A 21,107-nucleotide genomic window follows, 5' to 3' on the forward strand; every position below is an offset into this window, starting at 1 on the left:
AACTAACTTAAGGACATCACACAGATCCAAGCCCGAAGCAGGATTCGAACCTGCGACCGTAGCGGACGCCCTGTTCCTGACAAGCGCTTGAACCGCTCGGCCACACCGACCACACCGACCGGCTCAAAACTATCTCTACGCCAAATGTCCTACTTAACCGAAGTAGCAGTTGCATTTTCCACTTTATGTGGGGTTGCATTGTGCGCCCTTTCATTTGAAGTTCTGCAGCATGCTTGTCCGTCGACTTGCATGGTGGACACATCATGGATCCTCTAACTTCAGCATACGTTTACCATTCGGTTGATGGCCAGCCGGAGGGATACGGTGGGAGGGGGGCATCCAAAATACTGCCGAGGCGAAAAGCTTTCTTCTCCCGCGTGATGAACATGTGACGACTCGGCGTCTGCCTACCGAGACGTTCACGCCATTGTTCACCACCTGTGTCACATTTTTGTTGTTGTGTTTCTAACCATGGACCCACACACCTGTCACTAAGAGCTGTTCCAAAGTTAAGTGGCTCGTATCTACCATTGCTCTCTGCCAAAAACGGAAAGCCGAACAATGCATTGTTCATTAAACGGACTTCTTTGTGTATACAGGGTGGTCAATTGATCGCGACCGGGCCAAATATCTCACGAAATAATTGTCAAACGAAAATAACTACAAAGAACGAAACTTGTCTAGTTTGAAGAGGGAAACCAGATGGCGCTATGGTTGGCCCAGTAGATGGCACTGCCATAGGTCAAACGGATATCAAGTGCGTTTTTTAAAAATAGGGACCCCATTTTTTATTACATATTCGTGTAGTACGTAAGGAAATATGAGTGTTTTAGTTGGACCACGTTTTTTGCTTTGTGATAGATGGCGCTGTAATAGTCACAAACATATGGCTCACAATTTTAGACGGACGGTTGGTAACAGGTAGGTTTTTTTAAATTAAAATACAGAACGCAAACATGTCTGAACATTTTGTTTCGGTTGTTCCAATGTGATACATGTACCTTAGTGAACTTATCATTTCTGAGAACGCATGCTGTTACAGCGTGATTACCTGTAAATAACACATTAATGCAATAAATTCTCAAAATGATGTCCGTTAACCTCAGTGCATTTGGCAATACGTGTAACGACATTCCTCTCAACAACGAGTACTTCACCTTCCATAATGTTCTACATGCATTGACAATGCGCTGACGCACGTTGTCAGGCGTTGTCGGTGGACCACGATAGCAAATATCCTTCAACTTTCCCCACAGAAAGAAATCCGGGGACGTCAGATCCGGTGAACGTGCGACGACCAATCCACCTGTCATGAAATATGCTATTCAATACCCCTTCAACCGCACGCGATGTGCCGGACATCCATCATGTTGGAAGTACATCGTCATTCTGTCATGCAATGAAACATCTTGTAGTTGGGTTGTTTCGGGGAGGAGATCAGACAGCGAGGTCATCGGTCTCATCGGATTAGGCAACGACAGGGAAGTAAATCGCCCGTGTCCTTTCAAAGGAACATTTGCCTGGAACGATTTAGGGAAATCACGGAAAACCTAAATCAGGATGGCCGGACGAAAACCTTGTAGTAACATCAGTAGAACACTACGTAGGAAATCAGCATACTTTGCACCATTTAGATTGCCATCGATAAAATGGGGGCCAAATATCCTTCCTCCCTTAATGCTGCACCATACAGCAACACGATATAGATCTTTTCCGCAAATGGTAAACGGTCCATTTTAACACGGCTAATGTATCACGAAGCAAATACCGTCCGCACCGCCATCAGCCTCAGGGCGAAAAAAGTGGTTCAACTAAAACATTCACATTTCTTTACGTACTACAAGAATATGTGATAAGAAATGGGGGTTCCTATTTAAAAAACGGTGACCTATGGCAGCGCCATCTAGCGGGCCAACTATAGCGCCATCTGGTTTCCCCCTTCAAGCTAGACAAGTCTCGTTCTTTGTAGTTTTTTTCGTCTTATTTCGTGAGATATTTGGCCCGGTCGCGTTCAATGGACCACCCTGTATACAATAAATCGGCGAGTGAAAAATTTATACTAAGAATGGGGATCGAACATCTCTTGCTTGCTAAGCAGGTGCGTTAACAGCCAAGCCACACTGGCATCGCGTTTCGAACAACCGCACGGACACCGTGATACGTCTCTCTCCTAGACTGATATCCTCACTGTCACCTCAGTCTACAATAATTTCGCCTTACACTCGAAGAGAACTAGTGAGACTCTCCATGTTCTGGAGCAGCACCTCAGCAGCAAATGGAGGATCCAACATGAAGCCCAGGTGCGGGAACCTGTACAAATGAAATGACACAGGTTGAGAGACTGCACTGGTCTCATACAGGTATGATTTTAAGTACTAAATTGCCTGAAAACGCGAGAGAAATTTTTTACCAAGGCCGTGAATCGAACCCAGACCGAGGAGGGAGGCGTGCCAGGTAATCCGTGCAGTTGCGTGAATCGCTGTGCCAACGTGACTTTGTAGCTAACGCTCCTGCATAGTAAACAGGGATTCGGGTACGATTCCCGGGCTGTGTACAAATTTTCAGTGGCGCCTTTAATCTATACAGGGTGGTCCATTGATCGTGACGGGCCAAATATCTCACGAAATAAGCGTCAAACGAAAAAACTATAAAGAACGAAACTCGTCTAGCTTGAAGGGGGAAACCAAATGGCGCTGTGGTTGGCCCACTAGATGGCGCTGCCATAGGTCAAATGGATATCAACTGCGTTTTTTAAATAGGAACCCCATTTTTATTACATATTCGTGTAGTACGTAAAGAAATATGGATGTTTTAGTTGGACCACGTTTTTCGATTTGTGATAGATGGTGCTGTAATAGTCACAAACGTATAAGTATGTGGTATCACGTAACATTCAGCCAGTACGGACGGTATTTGCTTCGTGATACATTGCCCGTGTTAAAATGGACCGTTTACCAATTGCGGTTGATGTATGGCTATTGTGATCAAAATGCCCAACGGACGTGTGCTATGTACGCTGCTCGGTATCCTGGACGATATCATCCAAGTGCTTGGATTATTCGCCAGATAGGTACGTATTTTAAGGAAACAGGAAGTGTTGAGCCACATGTGAAACGTCAACCACGACCTCCAACAAATGATGGTGCCCAAGTAGGTGTTTTAGCTGCTGTCGCAGCTAATCCGCAAATCAGTAGAAGACAATTTGTGCGAGATTCGGGAATTTCAAAAACGTCGGTGTTGAGAATGCAACATCAACATCGATTGTACCCGTACAATATTTACAGGGTGTTTCTAAAATGACCGGTATATTTAAAACGGCAGTAAAAACTAAACGAGCAGCGATAGAAATACACCGTTTGTTGCAATATGCTTGGGACAACAGTACATTTTCAGGCGGACAAACTTTCGAAATTACAGTAGTTACAATTTTCAACAACAGATGGCGCTGCAAGTGATGTGAAAGATATAGAAGACAATGCAGTCTGTGGGTGCTGTTCACAACGTGAAGTGTGCTGTGGACAACATGGTTTATTCCTTAGAACAGAGGATTTTTCTGGTGTTGGAATTCCACCGCCTTGAACACAGTGTTGTTGCAACAATACGAAGTTTTCAACGGAGGTTTAATGTAACCAAAGGACCGAAAATCGATACAATAAAGGATCTGTTTGAAAAATTTCTACGGACTGGGAACGTGTCGGATGAACGTGCTGGAAAGGTAGGGCGACCGGGTACGGCAACCACAGAGGGCAACGCGCAGCTAGTGCAGCAGGTGATCCAACAGCGGCCTCGGGTTTCCGTTCGCCGTGTTGCAGCTGCGGTCCAAATGACGCCAACGTCCACGTATCGTCTCATGCGCCAGAGTTTACACCTCTATCCATACAAAATTCAAACGCGGCAACCCCTCAGCGCCCCTACCATTGCTGCACGAGAGACATTCGCTAACGATATAGTGCACAGGATTGATGACGGCGATATGCATATGGGCAGCATTTCGTTTACTGACGAAGCTTATTTTTACCTGGACGGCTTCGTCAATAAACAGAACTGGCGCATACGGGGAACCGAAAAGCCCCATGTTGCAGTCCCATCGTACCTGCATTCTAAAATAGTACTGGTCAAGGCCGCCATTTCTTCCAAAGGAATCATTGGCCTGTTTTTCAGATCCGAAACGATTACGGCATCACACTATCTGGACATTCTTCGTGAATTTGTGGCGGTACAAACTGCCTTAGACGACACTGCGAAAACCTCGTGGTTTATGCAAGATGGTGCCCGGCCACATCGCACGGCCACCGTCTTTAATTTCCTGAATGAATATTTCGATGATCGTGTGATTGCTTTGGGCTATCCGAAACATACAGGAGGCGGCGTGGATTGGCCTCCCTATTCGCCAGACATGAACCCCTGTGACTTTTTTCTGTGGGGACACTTGTAAGACCAGGTGTACCGCCAGAATCCAAAAACAATTGAACAACTGAAGCCGTACATCTCATCTGCATGTGAAGCCATTCCGCCAGACACGCTGTCAAAGGTTTCGGGTAATTTCATTCAGAGACTACGCCATATTATTGCTACGCATGGTAGATATGTGGAAAATATCGTACTATAGAGTTTCCCAGACCGCAGCGCCATCTGTTGTTCACAATTGTAACTACTGTAATTTCGAAAGTTTGTCTGCCTGAAAATGTACTGTTGTCCCAAGCATAGTCCACATTTTTTGCACGCGTTCTATTTAGCGACGAAGCGTCAACCACCAACAGCGGTAATGTAAACCGGCATAATATGCACTATTGGCAACGTAAAATCCACGATGGCTGCGTACAAGTGGAACATCAGCGACCTTGGCGGGTTAACGTATGATGCAGCATTATGGTTCAAATGGCTCTGACCACTATGCGACTTAACTACTGAGGTCATCAGTCGCCTAGAACTTAGAACTAATTAAACCTAACTAACCTAAGGACATCACATACATCCATGCCAGAGGCAGGATTCGAACCTGCGACCGGAGCGGTCGCTCGGCTCCAGACTGAAGCGCCTAGAACCGCATGGCCACTCCGGCCGGCGCAGCATTATGGGAGGAAGTATAATTTGCCCACAGTTTATCGGTAGCGATCTAAATGGTGCAATGTATGCTGATTTCCTACATAATGTTCTACCGATGTTACCACAAGATGTTTTACCGCATGACAGAATGGCGATGTACTTCCAACATGATGGATGTCCGGCACATAGCTCGCGTGCGGTTGAAGCGGTACTGAATACCATATGTCATGACAGGTGGATTGGTCGTCGAAGCACCATACTGTGGTCCGCACGTTCACCAGTTCTGACGTCCCCGGATTTCTTTCTGTGGGGAATGTTGAAGGATATTTTACTGTCTTGATCCACCGACAACGCCTGAGAACATGATCAGCGCATTGTCAATGAATGTGAGAACATTACGGAAGGTGAAGTACTCGCTGTTGAGAGGAATGTCGTTACACATATTTCCAAATGCAGTGAGGGTGACGGATATCATTCTGAGCATTTATTGCATTAATGTGGTATTTACAGGTAATCACGCTGTTACAGCATGCGTTCTCAGAAATGATGAGTTCACAAAGGTACATGTATCACACTGGAACAACCGAAATAAAACGTTCAAACATACTTACGTTCTGCATTTTAATTTAAAAAACCTACCTTTTGCTAACCGTTCAACTAAAATTGTGAGCGCCGGCCGTGGTGGTCTAGCGGTTCTAGGCGCTTAGTCCGGAACCACGCGAATGCTACGGTCGCAGGTTCAAATCCTGCCTCGGGCATGGATGTGTGTGATGTCCTTAGGTTAGTTAGGTTTAAATAGTTCTAAGTTCTAGGGGACTGATGACCACAGATGTTAAGTCCCATAGTGCTCAGAGCCATTTGAACCAAAATTGTGATCCATGTGTTTGTGACTATTACAGTGCCACCTACCACAAAGCGAAAAAAGTGGTCCAACTAAAACATTCATATTTCCTTACGTACTACACGAATATGTAATAAAAATGGGGGTTCCTATTTTTAAAAAAATCACTTGATATCCGTTTGACCTATGGCAGCGCCATCTAGCGGGCCAACCATAGCGCCATCTGATTTCTCTCTTCAATCTATAGAAGTTTCGTTCTTTGAAGTTTTTTCGTTTGACGCTTATTTTGTGAGATATTTGACCTGGTCACGATCACTGGACCTACCCTGTATACATGAAATCATATCTGTACGAGACCAGTAAAGTCTCTGAAATTGTGTCATTTCATTTGTATAAGCACTCCTGGCAGTTACGCGGTAAGCATATTAGCTGGTTAATATTGAGACGGGGACCAAACAGCGATGTCATCGGTCCCATCGGATTAGGGAAGAATAGGGAAGGAAATCGGGCGTGCCCTGACAAAGGAATCATCCAGGTATTTGTCTGACGCGACTTAGGGATATCATGGAAAACCTAAATCAGGATGGCTGGACGCGGGCTTGAATAGTCGTCCTCCCGAATGCGAGTCCAGTGTGCTACCCACTATGCCTCCTAGCTCGGCGGTAAGCACGTTGCTATGTAAGTGAGCACTGTTTCCATAGCAGTGACATCACGGTAGGAGATTCGTATCTTCAGAATCTTACCATTTTACCATATGACACAAATGTACGCGTAGTTCACGTGTAAAGAGACTTTCTGGCCAGACTTTGTATTAACAACTAAAATTGTATTCCAGTACCAGAGGGCCCAACTATGTCTGCAAGGGAAAAGTACCTTAACGAGTAACAGGATTAAAAAATTTTCATCTGTAGAGAAGCTAGTGCATTTCATATCGCTGACACGTTAGGGGTCCTATCGTGCTGTCCGTGTAGTGTGCGTGATTTATGGACGCTGCAGAGGGACATGGAGGACAGTGGGTCCCCAGAGGGCAGAGAGCGCGCACGCCTGATTGATGCCACTCCCGACACGCACGTATGATCGCGGTGCGACAACCTGTAAAATTGCTAATTATTTGCAGGCGGCGTGGCGCTGCGGTCGCTGCGTGCGGTCGCCACATGGGTGTGCGTCGCTCTGGCGGGCGTTGCGTGTGGCGTGCAGAGCGATTGCGAGAGAGAGCGGCAGGGCGTGGTGCTCTGTCTGCCCGTGCGAAACACCGGCTGCGATGTCCGCCGCCCAGGCAGCGTTAAACCACCTGCTATGTGCTGAGCAAAGGAGAAAGTTCCACATATTCCTATATAACCGACCAAGAAGGAGTTTTGCGACACAAACGAAAGTTTGTAGGCGGGTTTCTCCATCTGAAAGACGTGGTCAAATTTCGTACCTGTCGCACGAGAGTAGCAATAGTAGTGACTCTATGAGGTCGCAAATCAGGCTTGCTTTAAACACACGCTGTAACGGTGGTGAGCGTTAGTTACGTTTGTGAATGAACGTGGTTACGTGGCTGTTGGTCAAGAATGCCCTTAAGGCGTCAAAGATACCATTATCAACCCCCCACTGAGTTAAAAGAAGTCGTGCAATAGGACTACGAGGAGCAGGGCAGAAACGCAGCCATTGTATGTGACTGATGGGAGCAGCAGTTGGCACCACAGTGGCACAACAAACTGTTACAGGCAGGTTACTTCAAGGACAGCTCCGACCCAGGCGCCCCCTGTAGCGTGCGTTACACCACAAGCCACAGCCATTTCCGATGTCAGTGATGTCAAGCGAGGACTCACAGGAGGGCAGTGTGGAGGTCTGTTGTGTTTTCTGATGACAGCTGGTTCTGCCTCGGTGCCAGTGATGGCCGTGTATTGGTTAGGGGGTGGCCAATTGAGCGCCTGAAACCAATCAGTCTACGTGCTAGACACACTGGTCCTACATCTACGTCTACATCTACGGGATGTATTCACAATAAAGTGCCTGGAACAGGGTTCAATGAACCACCTTCAAGCGGTCTCTCTACCGCTCCACTCTCTAACGGAGCGCAGGAAAAGCGAGCACTTAATTTTTTCTCTGCGAGACCTGATTTCTCTCGTTTTACTCCCTATGTAGGTGGGTGCCAATAGAATGCTCTTACAATCGGAGGAGAAAACTGGTGATTGCAATTTCATGAGCAGATACCGTCGCAACGAAACACGCCTTTTTTTCAATGATTGCCACTCCAGTTCACGTATCATGTTTCTGGCACTTATCTCCCATAGCCGCGCGGGGTAGCAGTAGGCCTTCAGCGGTTCGACCGGCTCTCCCCATCGGAGGCTCGAGTCCTCCCTCGGGAATGGGTGTGTGCGTTGTCTGTAGCGTAAGTTGGTTTAAGATAGATTTAGTGTGTAAGCCTAGGGACCGATGACCTCAGCAGCTTGGTCCCATACTAACTTACCACCAATTCCCTATGTCCCCCACTTAGCGATAACACAAAACGATCTTCCCTTTCTTGAACTTTTTCGATGTCATCGGTCAGTCTCACCTGATGCGGATTCCACACCGCACAGCAATACTCCAGGATAGGGCGGACTAGCGTGGTGTAAGCAGTCTCTTTAGCAGACCTGTTGCACCTTCTGATCTAATCTAAATCATTTTGCAATGCGTTTGGGTCATCTGATGACTTTACAAGACGGTAAATGACAGCATTATCTGTAAACAATCTAAGACAGCTACTAGAATTGTCTCCTAAGTCGTTAATATAGATCAGGAACAATAGAGGGCCTATATATAACACTTCCTTGGGAAAAGTCGGATATTACTTCTCTTTTACTTTATGACTTTATGTCTATTACAACGAACTGTTACCTTTCTGACAGGGAATCACAAATCTAGTCGCACAACTGAGGCGATGTTCCATAGGCACGTAGTTTGGTTAAAAGACGCTTGAGAGGAACGGAGTCGAAAGCCTTCTGGAAATCTAAAAATATGGAATCAATTTGACATCCCCTGTCGATAGCACTCATTACTTCATATGAGTATAAAGAGCTACTTGTGTTTCACAAGAACGATATTTTCTGAATCAGTGCTACGTGTCAATAAATCGTGTTTTTCGAGGTAATTCCTAATGTTCGAATACAGTATACGTTCCAAAATCTTACTGCAAATCGACGTTAGTGATATGGGCCTGTTATTCAGAGGATTACTCCTACTTTCCTTTTTTGGTGTTGGTGTGACTTGAGAAATTTTCCAGTCTTTAGGTATGGATCTTTCTAGGAGCGAGCGGTTGCACAGTTTCAGTACAGTTTCGTATGACGTTTTGTGCCTGCCGCCGGCTTTAAACGTATAATTTTTCCAGCATATCGAGGGTAGATTGAAGTCACCACCGACTATAGCTGTATGAGGGGGGTTCCTATTTGAAATGAGACTCAAGATTTCTTTGAACTGTTCAGCAACTATATGTTCTAAGTCGGAGGTCGGTAAAACGATCCAATTAATAGTTTAGTGCGATTGCCAAGTATAAACTCTGTCCATACTGTTTCGCTGGAACTGTCTGCTTGAACTTCACTACGAGGTGAACTACTGCTAATAGCAATAAATACTCCACCACCGACCGTATTAAGTCTATCTCAACAGTATTATGTCGTTTGAAAAAAATTCTTCTGAATTTATTTCCGGCTTTAGCCAGCTTTCCGTACCTATAACTATTTGAGCTTCAGTGCTTTCTGTTAGGGCTTGGACCTCTGCTTCTTTCTCAGCACGACAATTTACAACTACAATACCAATTGTTGCTACAACTACATCACTGTGTTGTACTTGCCCCCTTTTAGGCGAATGACCTTTCTGTGGTTTCCTGAGACCCTTTACTTTTAAAACACTTTTCGTTTTACGCCAAGTACTTAATTTCCATCTGTGATGACCATCTTCAGGATCTAAACACGAAGAATTGTGCAATAACCGAAAATAACTGGAATGGCAAATAGATCTCGCATATGTGGCAACACTTCATCCGACTACAACTTCCTTTCACGAAACGTCTCGACTGAAACTTTTATATCTTATCTTGAAAACTGTCGAGCCAATTGACAAATATAGGTAAGATTTCGACATTGTGGAGCTGTTTAATGAAATAGCTGCTTTCAAATTCCAGGAGAAACAGCTCGAGAAAATCATTGACATGACTTCCCATTAGGACATTTTGCTAGTTAAGAGAAGCTTGTCTGTAGAATAAGACACAGTTGCTGATATTCACTTCCACGAGACAAGTAAACCAGTTTGCTTCGTTCACTTCAACGACATAATAACATGCTTCCTTCACTCGAAGTTATCGCTCTTTTTCCTTTTAATTCCAATAGTTTTGCAGGGGCAAATAAAATATATTTGGTTTGTTATACGTCATTCAAAAGCAATGTATAGTAAGTCACCTAAACAATAAGATATGTCTTTCGTTAAGCATCCTTTTTATTTAGAAACTTTATGGAGTTAGTCATTTATTTACTGGATTGGTGTACTTAATATCTTGTGCATAATATTTTTCATATATTTCATGTATGTAATGCAGGGTCTCCATAAGTAAGTATCTAGTTTTGAAACGCTGCAGACAGAGAATTACTGTTCCGAACGACGTCAGATTTCAACAGCATATTGTTGACGCGAGGGAAACGTCATGTAACCAAAAAACCTGAACGAAAATTTGACCAGTAGATAGTACTGTAAGCGTCAGGATATCCACACAAACAGATGCGCGGCACGCGGCTGTTGCTCAGCTTGCGACCGAGAGGTCCAAAATGTCTATCTCTACGCAGGATCGCTGGTAAAGCTCTTTTACAGGACGCTGTCTGTGTGCCAGTATCTATGCAGAAGTTCCGGAAACGGAAACCAATGAAAAAGTCACTGATGCGATGCCTGCTAAGAGTCTGGAGAAAACGAGTACAAAATTGGAGGTTGCAATGTGACAGAGGGATGAAAGAAGTTGACCCGACTTTTGTGGCCCCAGTATTGCAGGAGGGCCGAGCGAAGTTGTGGAAACATGCAGTGCACAGCAAATTACTATCCACTCAAATTCACCCATGTTCACGAGTTGCCTCCGGTTGATCTGCGAGCAAGACGAAGGTTTGCTCTGGAATTTCATTTGGGCATCGAAGGAAATAACGAATGTCCATGTAACTTTCTGTAAACAGACGGAGCCCGTTTCCATGGACATGATAATACACAGAATTGCAGGATATGGGCAACGCAAACTCTGCACCCACTCAAAGGGTACCACTTCATTCTACCAAAGCGATTGTGTGGTGCGGGTTGACGGTTTCGCTATGCCGGGGACTTTTTTCTTTCGAGGGCGTGAGTAGGGCGGATCCTGCACGTCAGTGGTGAAGGCTGTGAGAATCTGTTGTGCAGACCCTCCAACAACTTCGATGTGTGGGTAGGATAATTTTATGCAAGATCAGTCAACAGTTCGCTACATCCTGGCCGTTCGATCAGCTGATCTTAATCAGTGCGACTTCTGGCTTTGGGGTTGAATTAAAGATGTGTTCAGTGCTCTAATTGAGAACATAGCTGAAGCGAAAGAACGCATTGCGCAACGTATTTTGAACGTCATCCCTGGGACACTTTTATGTCTTTTGGAACGTTCTATTTCTCGATTTCAACTTTTGGCAGAGACGGATTACAGCAAATTGAACATGTTTTGCACCAGTCTCACAAAAATTAGAAACCAAGGGCATTTTGCTTTTTACGCGGTTTTTAGCGCCAGGACACTTAAAAATCGACGTAATTTTGATTTTTATCTGGTTTTGGACTCAGGGCAGTAAAAATAGATTTTCCCATCTGATGTGGAACGATCTTGAGCTTCCCTAACTAGTAGTGCCACAACTCTTGACTCCCGGTGTACAGTCGTGTGCATTGAACAGTGTGGGTGGTGTATCGTACGACTCAAACCAAAGCATCGTATCGTGATTTATCTGTCATTTATAGCCGACACCCTTTACGGTAAGACGCTATCAGCGCCATCTATTGGTTAATTTTCTTTCTATGATGTTTCCCCCTGCGTCAGTAATATGCAGCTCAAATTTGACGTCATTTTCAGTTGCGCCTCTCTTTCTGCAGAGATTTGAAACTTGAACTTTATTTATAGATTAATGTTGCTTCCTACAGAATCAGGAAACTTCTAAGCGGCGGGGGTGGTGGGTGAGAGTGCGGCTACAGGGAGTGAAAATAAAAACAGGCATGGAAAATGTTTCACGCACTCCGAGATATGCACCCCGTTCACAGCATCTTTACGCAGGGCAGATGATGTAAGTAGGTTGACTATGGTACATGAAACACTTTCCGTGCCTGTTTTATTTTTCCAAACCCGTATTGTCAATAGCTTGTTTCAGACAGACTCCTCTTATTTCATAATTCCTGACACGTGCTTAGTATGCTATTTCTGTGAATATAAATATAAATATCCAAAGGTAACTAGTCACAAGAAATACTTTACGAAACGTTTTGGAGACTTTGCTGGATGATAAGATGGCACTTCCAATTGGTAGTCCTCAAACTGATCTTTACAGGCTAGCCCTTTTCTATTTTCATCATACATATTGTAGTTGAAGCACAAGCAGTGGACATAAGATTTTCGAAATCAATACGAAGCAATTCTCAAAACATTCGAAAAAATAAGCTTTGACATTTTCAGATGCTTAATCACTGGAACAAAGAGCATCGCTCCAGTACACAGAAAAGGCCATAATTAAGGAAGTAACGTTACAATATCGTAATCACTAAGTCGCTGTTTCGACTCCCGATAGAAGCGGTTCCTTTTAAATTTCGTTGGAATCAACGTTTATTATAAAAATGGCATTTATACAAACGAGTACTTATCTCTTTCTATATTTAATGACTAATTTTACCTAAAAAATGGTTTTTAAAATGAATTACACTTATGTACAAAATTGGTAGACAGCCAACAGAAAAATGAACACTTTTTAATTTCTGTAGGTTACGAAAAATATATAGATGGTGAAGCTGGAAGACAACACAAGACAAATCCTGGATTGCCAGAACAAGTTGTAGCAATAGTGGTGGTAGTAGTAGTAGTAACAGAAGAAGAAGAAGAAGAAAAAGAAGAAACATATTAAAAAACAAACGATGTTTCAAAAAATATTCAATTTATAATGAATACCGTTTTTTTTATAAAATTAGCAATTAAAACTGAAAAAAAATCATATCGATAAAAAAGTTACGTTGCACGTCAGAGTCGGTTAAATAACATTTCCATGTGATAATAAATACTGTAGCTCCCCCCCCCCTCGCCCCCCCCCCCCCCCCCCCCCCCCCCGTGAACCATGGACTTTGCCGTTGGTGGGAAGGGTTGCGTGCCTCAGCGACACAGATGGCCGTTGGTTCAAATGGCTCTCAGAACTATGGGACTTAACGTCTGACGTCATCAGTCCCCTAGAACTTAGAACTACTTAAACCTAACTAACCTAAGGACATGACAAACATCCATGCCCGAGGCAGGATTCGAACCTGTGACCGTAGCTGTCGCGGTTCCAGACTGTAGCGCATAAAACCGCTCGGCCAACCCGGCCGACAGATGGCCGTACCATAGGTGCAACCACAACGTAGGGGTACCTGTTGAGAGGCCAGACAAACGTGTGGTTCCTGAAGAGGGGCAGCAGCCTTTTCAGTAGTTGCAGGGGCAACAGTCTGGATGATTGGCTGAACTAACCTTGTAACACTAACCAAAGAGTCCTTGCTGTGCTGGTACTGCGGACGGCTGAAAGCAAGGGGAAACAACAGCCATAATTTTTCCCGAGGGCATGCAGCTTTACTGTATGGTTACATGACGATGGCATCCTCTTGGGTAAAATATTCCGTAGTTAAAATAGTCCCCCATTCGGGTCTCCGGGTGGGGACTACTCAGGAGGACGTAATTCTTAGGAGAAAGAACACTGGCGTTCTACGGATCGGAGCGTGGAATGTCAGATCCCTTAATGGGGCAGGTAGGGGAATGGTTTCAGATATATAATGGTAAGACAGAGATTTCGGAAGCAGGTTTTCAATTGAAAGACATTTCCACGGGCAGATGTGGACTCTGATCGCAATCTATTGATTATGAAATGTAGATTAAAACTGAAGGAACAGCAAAAAGGTAGGGATTTAAGGAGATGTGACCAGGATAAACTGATAGAACGAGAGGTGGTTGAGAGTGTCAGGGGGAGCATTAGGGAACGATTGACAAGAATGGGGTAAAGAAATACAGTACATGAAAAATGGATACCTTTGAGAGATGAAATAGTGAAGGCAGCAGGGCATCAAGTAGGTAAAAAGACGAGAGCAAGTAGAAACCCTTGGGTAACTGAAAAAATATTGAATTTAATTGATGAAAGGAGAAAATATAAAAATGCAGTACATGAAGCAGGTAAAAAGGAATACAAACGTCTCAAGAATGAGATTGACAGGAAGTACAAAATGGCTAAGCAGGGATGGGTAGAGGACAAATGTAAGGATGTAAATGCATATATAACTAGGGATAAGATAGATACTCCTTACCGAAAAATTAAAGAGGCCTTTGGAGAAAAGAGAACCACTTGTATCAACATCAAGAGCTCAGATGCAAACCCAGTTCTAAGCAAAGAATCGAAAGCAGAAAGGTGGAAGGTGTATATACATGTTCTTAAGGACAATATTATGGAAATGGAACAGAATGTAGATGAAGATGAAATGGGAGATATGATACTGCGTGAAGAGTTTGACAGAGCACTCAACGATGTAAGCCGAAACAAGGCTATGGGAGTAGACAACATTCGATTAGAACTACTGAGAGCCTTAGTAGAGCCAGTTCTGACAAAACTCTACCATCTGGTGAGCATTATATATAAGACAGGCGAAATATCCTCAGATTTCAATAAGAATATAATAATTCCAATCCCAAAGAAAGCAGGTATTGACAGATGTGAAAATTACAGAACTATCAGTTTAATATCTCACGGCTGCAAAATACTAACACGAATTCTTTATAGATGAATGGAAAAACTGGTAGAAGCCGACCTCGGGGAAGATCAGTTTGGATTCCGTAGAAACACTGGACACGTGAGGCTTACGACTTACCTTAGAAGAAAGATTAAGGAAAGGCAAACCTACGTTTCTAGCATTTGTAGACTTAGAGAAAGCTTTTGACAATGTTGACTGGAATACTCTCTTTCAAATTCTAAAGGTGACAGGGGTAAAATACAGGGAGCGAAAGGCTATTTACAATTTGTACAGAAACCAGATGGCAGTTATAAGAGCCGAGGGACATGAAAGGGAGGCAGTGGTTGGGAAGGGAGTGAGACAGGGTTGTAACCTCTCCCCGATGTTGTTGAATCTGTATATTGAGCAAGCAGTAAAGGAAACAAAAGAAAAATCCGGAGTAGCAAATAAAATCCATGGGGAGAAAGAAAAACTTCGAGGTTCGCGATGACATTGTAATTCCTTCAGAGACAGCACAAGACCTGGAAGAGCAGTTGGACAGAATGGACAGAGTCCACAAAGATAATGGAATGTAGTAGAAATAAATCAGGTGATGCTGATTGAATTAGATTAAGAAGTGAAACACTTAAAGTAGCAGATGAATTTTGCTATTTGAGAAACAAGATAACTGATGATGGTCGAAGTAGAGGGGATATAAAATTCAGACTGGCGTTGGCAAGGAAAGCATTTCTGAAGAAGAGAAATTTGGTAACATCGGGCATGGATTTAAATGTCAGGAAGTCGTTTCTATATGTATTTGTGTGGAGTGTTGCCATGTATGGAAGTGAAACATGGACGATAAAATATTTTAGACCACACAAGCTTTCGAAATGTGGTGCTACAGAAGAGTGCTGTAGATTAGATGGGTAGACCACATAACTAATGAACACGTATAGAATTGGGGAGACGTTTGTGGCCCTACTTGACTAGAAGAAGGGATCGGTTGGTAGGACATGTTTTGAGGCATCAAGGGATCACCAATTTAGTATTGGAGGCAGCGTGGAGGGTAAAAACCGTAGAGGCAGATCAAGAGAGGAATGCACAGGGTAGTGTAGCATGGAGAGCTGCATCAAACCAATCTCTGGACTGAAGACCACAACAACAACAATAAATTCTGAACTCAAATAAAACTCTTTACCTCTTCATTATAAGAATAAAAAGTTATACGCTCACCTATTGGCGCTTCTAATAACTGTATTGGAAATTTTTGTACTAAATTTTTAAACTAAATTTTAAGAGTGTTTTTGGACATTGCATTCTACTCTTTCAGGAAATTAATGTCCATGCACTGACGCTGAAGTCCTCTGTCAGACGCCTTGCCTCTGGGAAACCAATATTCCCGACATATTTAGAGACTCTTATGATTTTGACTGAAAACCTGTTTTCATGGGTGTGATATCACTGCAAAACACAACGTAAAGTGAAAAAAATTGTGAAATTGCTGTCCTACACTGCTACAATTAGACCACCAAAACGATCGTTTTCTTATGAGCTTTACGCGTTCCTACCTCCCGTATGAGGGTACTTGACGCAACCAGGAACAGTGACGAATGTGATTGCTTCTGTGCTTCACGTGTTACGGTACGCGGACCTCCAAATCTTTGAGCACGATACATTTAACAGTAAACGTTTTTACGACAGTGTGCTCCTGCTGTGCGTCTTTTCAGGATTGCATTCCGACATGATTTCATTTTCGTGGAGGACAACGGGCGACCTCGCCGAACAGCGGAGATGAAGGAGCTATTGGATCTAGATTATATTCTGCTAATGGACTGATCTGCCCATTCCGCCAACTTAAACCCCAACTTACTGGTGGAGGAAAGAAACGACCTCTCTGCAGACACTGTGGCCAGCATGGGAGCAGAGCGTGCATTGCCTCACGTGCTGGTCACACACCCTACGAAGAGCCATGTCCCACCTTTTATGATGTCCTGGGGACCATGATAAATAGCGTGACTACTAAGCAATTATTGTCCGGCATTAAAAATATAGCTTTTCGTCTCCTTGCGTATTTCGTTGTTGTTTTTTGTACGGTATTGTAGCAGTTCGTTCTATGTAGGGTCCAAGTCTCGCCGAGGGAGTGATACCAGTGCACTTGCAAAAGCAAGTCCGCGGAAATCCGGAAAAAAACAGGAAAGACCTTTATTGTATCATCAACCACTTCGCCCAGTTGACGCACTGAATCCGCGAGTTACAACATGAACACACAGATTCTCTCTCCTCCCCTCTCCGCCCTTTCCCCCCTCTCTCACTCTTTTTCGCAAACACACTCACACACACACACACACACACACACACACACACACAGGTAGATGGGGTCAGATTTTCTGCTGGCACTGGCACGATGACAATAAAATAATATACTGTACCTGTCTACCTCACACTTTCACATTTATCGGTGGTAAAAATAAATCATCCCTCGATAACGAATGAGGCTGGAATATCGCACACGACTGATACTGTGCTGAATCGCAGATTTTTTTTTAAATGTAAGATGTTGAGGAGTGCAATTTGATAAAATAATGTTGCAATGTCATAGTATTACATATTCAATCAAAATAATATCTAAGTAATATTGTATAATAGCCATTATCTAGGATGTGTGTGTTCATTGTCTTTCAAGTTTTTTTCCAAGTATCTGTTTTTATTCTCGAGCAACTTAATATAAATCACATACTGACGTGGAGGTCTGGCTCTAAATCATTGGACAGTGATGGGGTTTCTGGTTTTGTCACAAAAGTAATTTTCTTTTAAGGGAATCTTATATGTGACTGACAGGAATCCTGGTGACGAAGTCGGTAATATTTGTGTATTCAGCCTTTGTCAAGCAGCAGTCAGGATTCATATCTAAATATATTCCAGTCTTTGCTCATTGGTTCCCTCTCTTCGTAATTTAATGTATTTTAACCAGCTGAGGGCATTCTTAAGTGATTTATCGGCTTCGACTATTATAAGTTCTCAATTCTAATCTGTGAGGAAAACAGTTCTGTGATCAGGAAACAAAATTTTACTTGTCCAAGTTCGTCCAGAGCATCACAGAATATCATTTCTGCTCCCGCTCAAGTTTGTAACTGGTTCCAGATATTATTGTTGCGTGGAATAATTATTTATTGTCTTTATTTTGGTATCAATTCGAAATAATTGTCTTTGATGACGTTGGTTTGTTACGCTCGATTTTGGAACTCTGAGGGTTCGCTGATCAGGCGCTTAGGATATTAACACAATATCAGTACAGTCATTTGTATAACAATTAATGTGATAAATACAGATTACGAATTATATGAAGATAACATGTTATAATCAATTTCAACATCTATCACCCGTTGTTACCTGATCCAGATCAGAGTTATCTTGAGATTTTCATCGTTCCCTCTGCGTTTGTCTTCTTTCAGTTACGGCTTCGAACCGCACCGCCACTGCTGCTGCGACGTCTTCTCGTGCTGACGTCACAACTTCCCTGCTCGTGGTGGCTGCCACAGTCTACGTCGGGTTTTTCAGGTAGCCACCGGCGGCAGCACCGGCGCCCACCAGGCAGTGAAGCCGCACGGGCTTCACGTGAGCCACGGAGAAGAATGCTGAAATGTGCAAAGATGGGAGGGAGTAATTTGTACCTAATGAAATGGACACTTTTTATGGAATCAGCGATGTGTATGATGAAAAAGAAACTTGTATACTGTGCTTTAAAATTGTTTTAGTTTTAGAGGTCATTATGTATGTAGCACATTGATGTATGTAGATCCCAGTAACTCCTTAAATCTATGATATAGGCATTGTGTAAATTAGTTGTTACACAAGCAATTCGCTATGCGTTATTACCTTTAGAGTTTGATGTTCTAAAATGTGATGCCAAGTTTATAAGATGTACGAAATAAAACAATTATAGCTTCAGTTATAACGTAATCTTAAACTGATGTTTGTACAAGTAAATGAATATTGAATTAAGGGGTAACACCAGTATTGATTAATTAATTTTTTTGGTCTATTACTTTTCTTAACAACAACTGAGTTCTTTTAAAGATAATGAGCAACATTGTGACACCCAGAAAATCTTTTGAGGTAAAATGCACCAAACAGTGACATACACATTTCGAAACCTTTCTCGAGAAAGTTATATTTAAAGATAAAAATAAATATGTTCAACATTTCGGGGCCCTGTCAGCAACTCTAAAAATATTAATTTTAATTTTAATAACCAACAGCCTCAGTTGCACCGTTTACCTACAATTTACCTAGGTTTCAATAACTACCGTTTGTCCATAGTGGACATCGTCAAGCTAAAACTACAAATCCATAAATTATCGTCAGACTGTAAAAACCTATCTGGCACTGCCTCGGCCCCACTTCGAGACCGTGATGCGGCAGCCACGAATGCTGCACGGGAACTGAAGAAGGTTGTGTTATCCCGACTGAAAAGTAGGTAAATTCTAGGTAAACTGTGCAACTGATGCTGTTGGTTATTAAAATTAAAATGAAAGATAAACATTCATTACGTAATCACAGAGAAACCATTCAGAAAGCTAAATTTAAGAATTATAAGGCAAGAAATTCTCCAAGATAACGGTAGTTCAGAACATAACTCAACAAATATGTGCAAATGATTTTACACTGTAATATACACGGTATTTCTCTGAATTATTGAAGAAGAATGTACAGTTTCTGGGATGATTTTTAAAAAAATTATATTAACGATGGCGTAAGATACATTTATTACCTTTAATTTGGGAACAATAGTTCAGAAATGAATCAGTCGAAACTGAAACCTAGATCAATCTTTCTAAACTGAACTCACATCATTCGATCTAACCAGCCGTGAAACAGGACCACCTTTTCTTCTTTCTTGTCCATCTCCTCACGGAACGCCGAAGCTTTTACAGGTAACAAGCACGGAGTAGAGGGGCTCAATCAACTTCCAATCACGACTTGGTGAGCATACACTGGCATAGTTAAATGCGAAGCGAACAAGTTCGGGCCAGTTAACCAGTGCTGAATATGTATTCTCAAATGTATTATGAAATCTGTGTTAACTGTATTGAATATTCTAACCGTGTTCCCTCAGTGGCCCATACATGACAGTTGTGATTAATTTGATTTCCGCCCGTGGGGAAATAATCATTTGCCGAAAAAGTTGATAGGCAGACAGAGATCATCGTTCTTACTGTGTTTCAGTTCTGTCTCAGCACGAGGAAAGGTCCGAAGTCAGCTGGGAGTAATGACTCCACGCCTGGTGAATGACACTGCTGTAGCTTACTACGAAGTGATGAGCCCACAACCGCTCTCGTACTGACTGGACGCTTGTCGTCTATACGAATAAGCACTTCAGGTACAGGTATTCTACTACTGCACCGTTAGTAAAAGGGTCAGCAGATGCATGGACATTAATGTTTGATAAAAAAAGTATCTTGAAGAAAAAGGGTGATCAAATGAAGTCAGTCTGTTAATGACTGAGAAATGCATTCGTGTGAGAGGGGATCCAAAAGCAAACATAACTGATTCTCCCTCCAGTTGTGCTGTCCGGCCAAGAAGACAGTCACTATGCAGTTTATTTCTACATAGATATCTACACAGGGGAGAAGGTATACAGCAAATACTATCTTTCGAAAGTGACAAAAGACATAAGAAAGATTAAAGTATCTAAATCACACATTTTACACACAAGTCGGCCACAATATAATGTATATAGGACAAACGAAGTATTACCGAACCAGCATTAACTGATGTAGCAGGAATAATCGCTTAACCTGTATATAAAGAGCGTTCCTCTTCAGACATGCACTTGGCATGGTAAAGAGCAAGACGTGTAACTACAGGGTTCACTGTAACAAGAATTCACTTAGGAATCGCAAAAGAAATGAAATAACTAAATAAGAAATTCATGAACGCGGTGTTGAGGGAAATAAAAAATTACTCGGATGTTTCTCGAAATCACACAAGGTCACATCAACCACGATCTTTCCAGCCATGTTAAAGTCAGACACCAGAGCTAGACCTGCCTCCAGGAAACGGGAGATGAAAAACCTAGCATCCATAACTTCATGGTGTCCTAAGAAAAAAAGTGAATCTAGCGTTGGCCAATCGCAACCCATGGCTGTTTGTTAGCATAGAAGGGAATAGGTAATTTTCGTTTTTTATCCTCCTGCCTTCTGTGTAATCCGGAAAAAGTGTGTGACAAAATTGTCAGTGACCAGACAGAGCCCTTCGTTCGTTATTAGCCTATGAAACGAGAAGA

At 42.9% G+C, this 21,107-nt stretch overlaps 1 protein-coding gene across 1 annotated transcript in view; it reads left to right on the forward strand.

Moving 5' to 3' along the window:
• LOC126278612 (uncharacterized) overlaps positions 1–18,840 on the forward strand; it is a 1,203,842-nt gene extending 1,185,002 nt beyond the window's left edge. Inside the window, exon 6 of the mRNA XM_049978854.1 lies at positions 18,274–18,840. Coding sequence (XP_049834811.1) covers positions 18,274–18,383 — 110 coding nt within the window. The 3' untranslated portion in view covers positions 18,384–18,840. The remainder of the gene's footprint in view (positions 1–18,273) is intronic.
• Positions 18,841–21,107: the final 2,267 nt, after the last annotated feature.

Source organism: Schistocerca gregaria, chromosome 6 (assembly GCF_023897955.1).
Source record: "Schistocerca gregaria isolate iqSchGreg1 chromosome 6, iqSchGreg1.2, whole genome shotgun sequence".
NCBI lineage: Eukaryota > Metazoa > Arthropoda > Insecta > Orthoptera > Acrididae > Schistocerca > Schistocerca gregaria.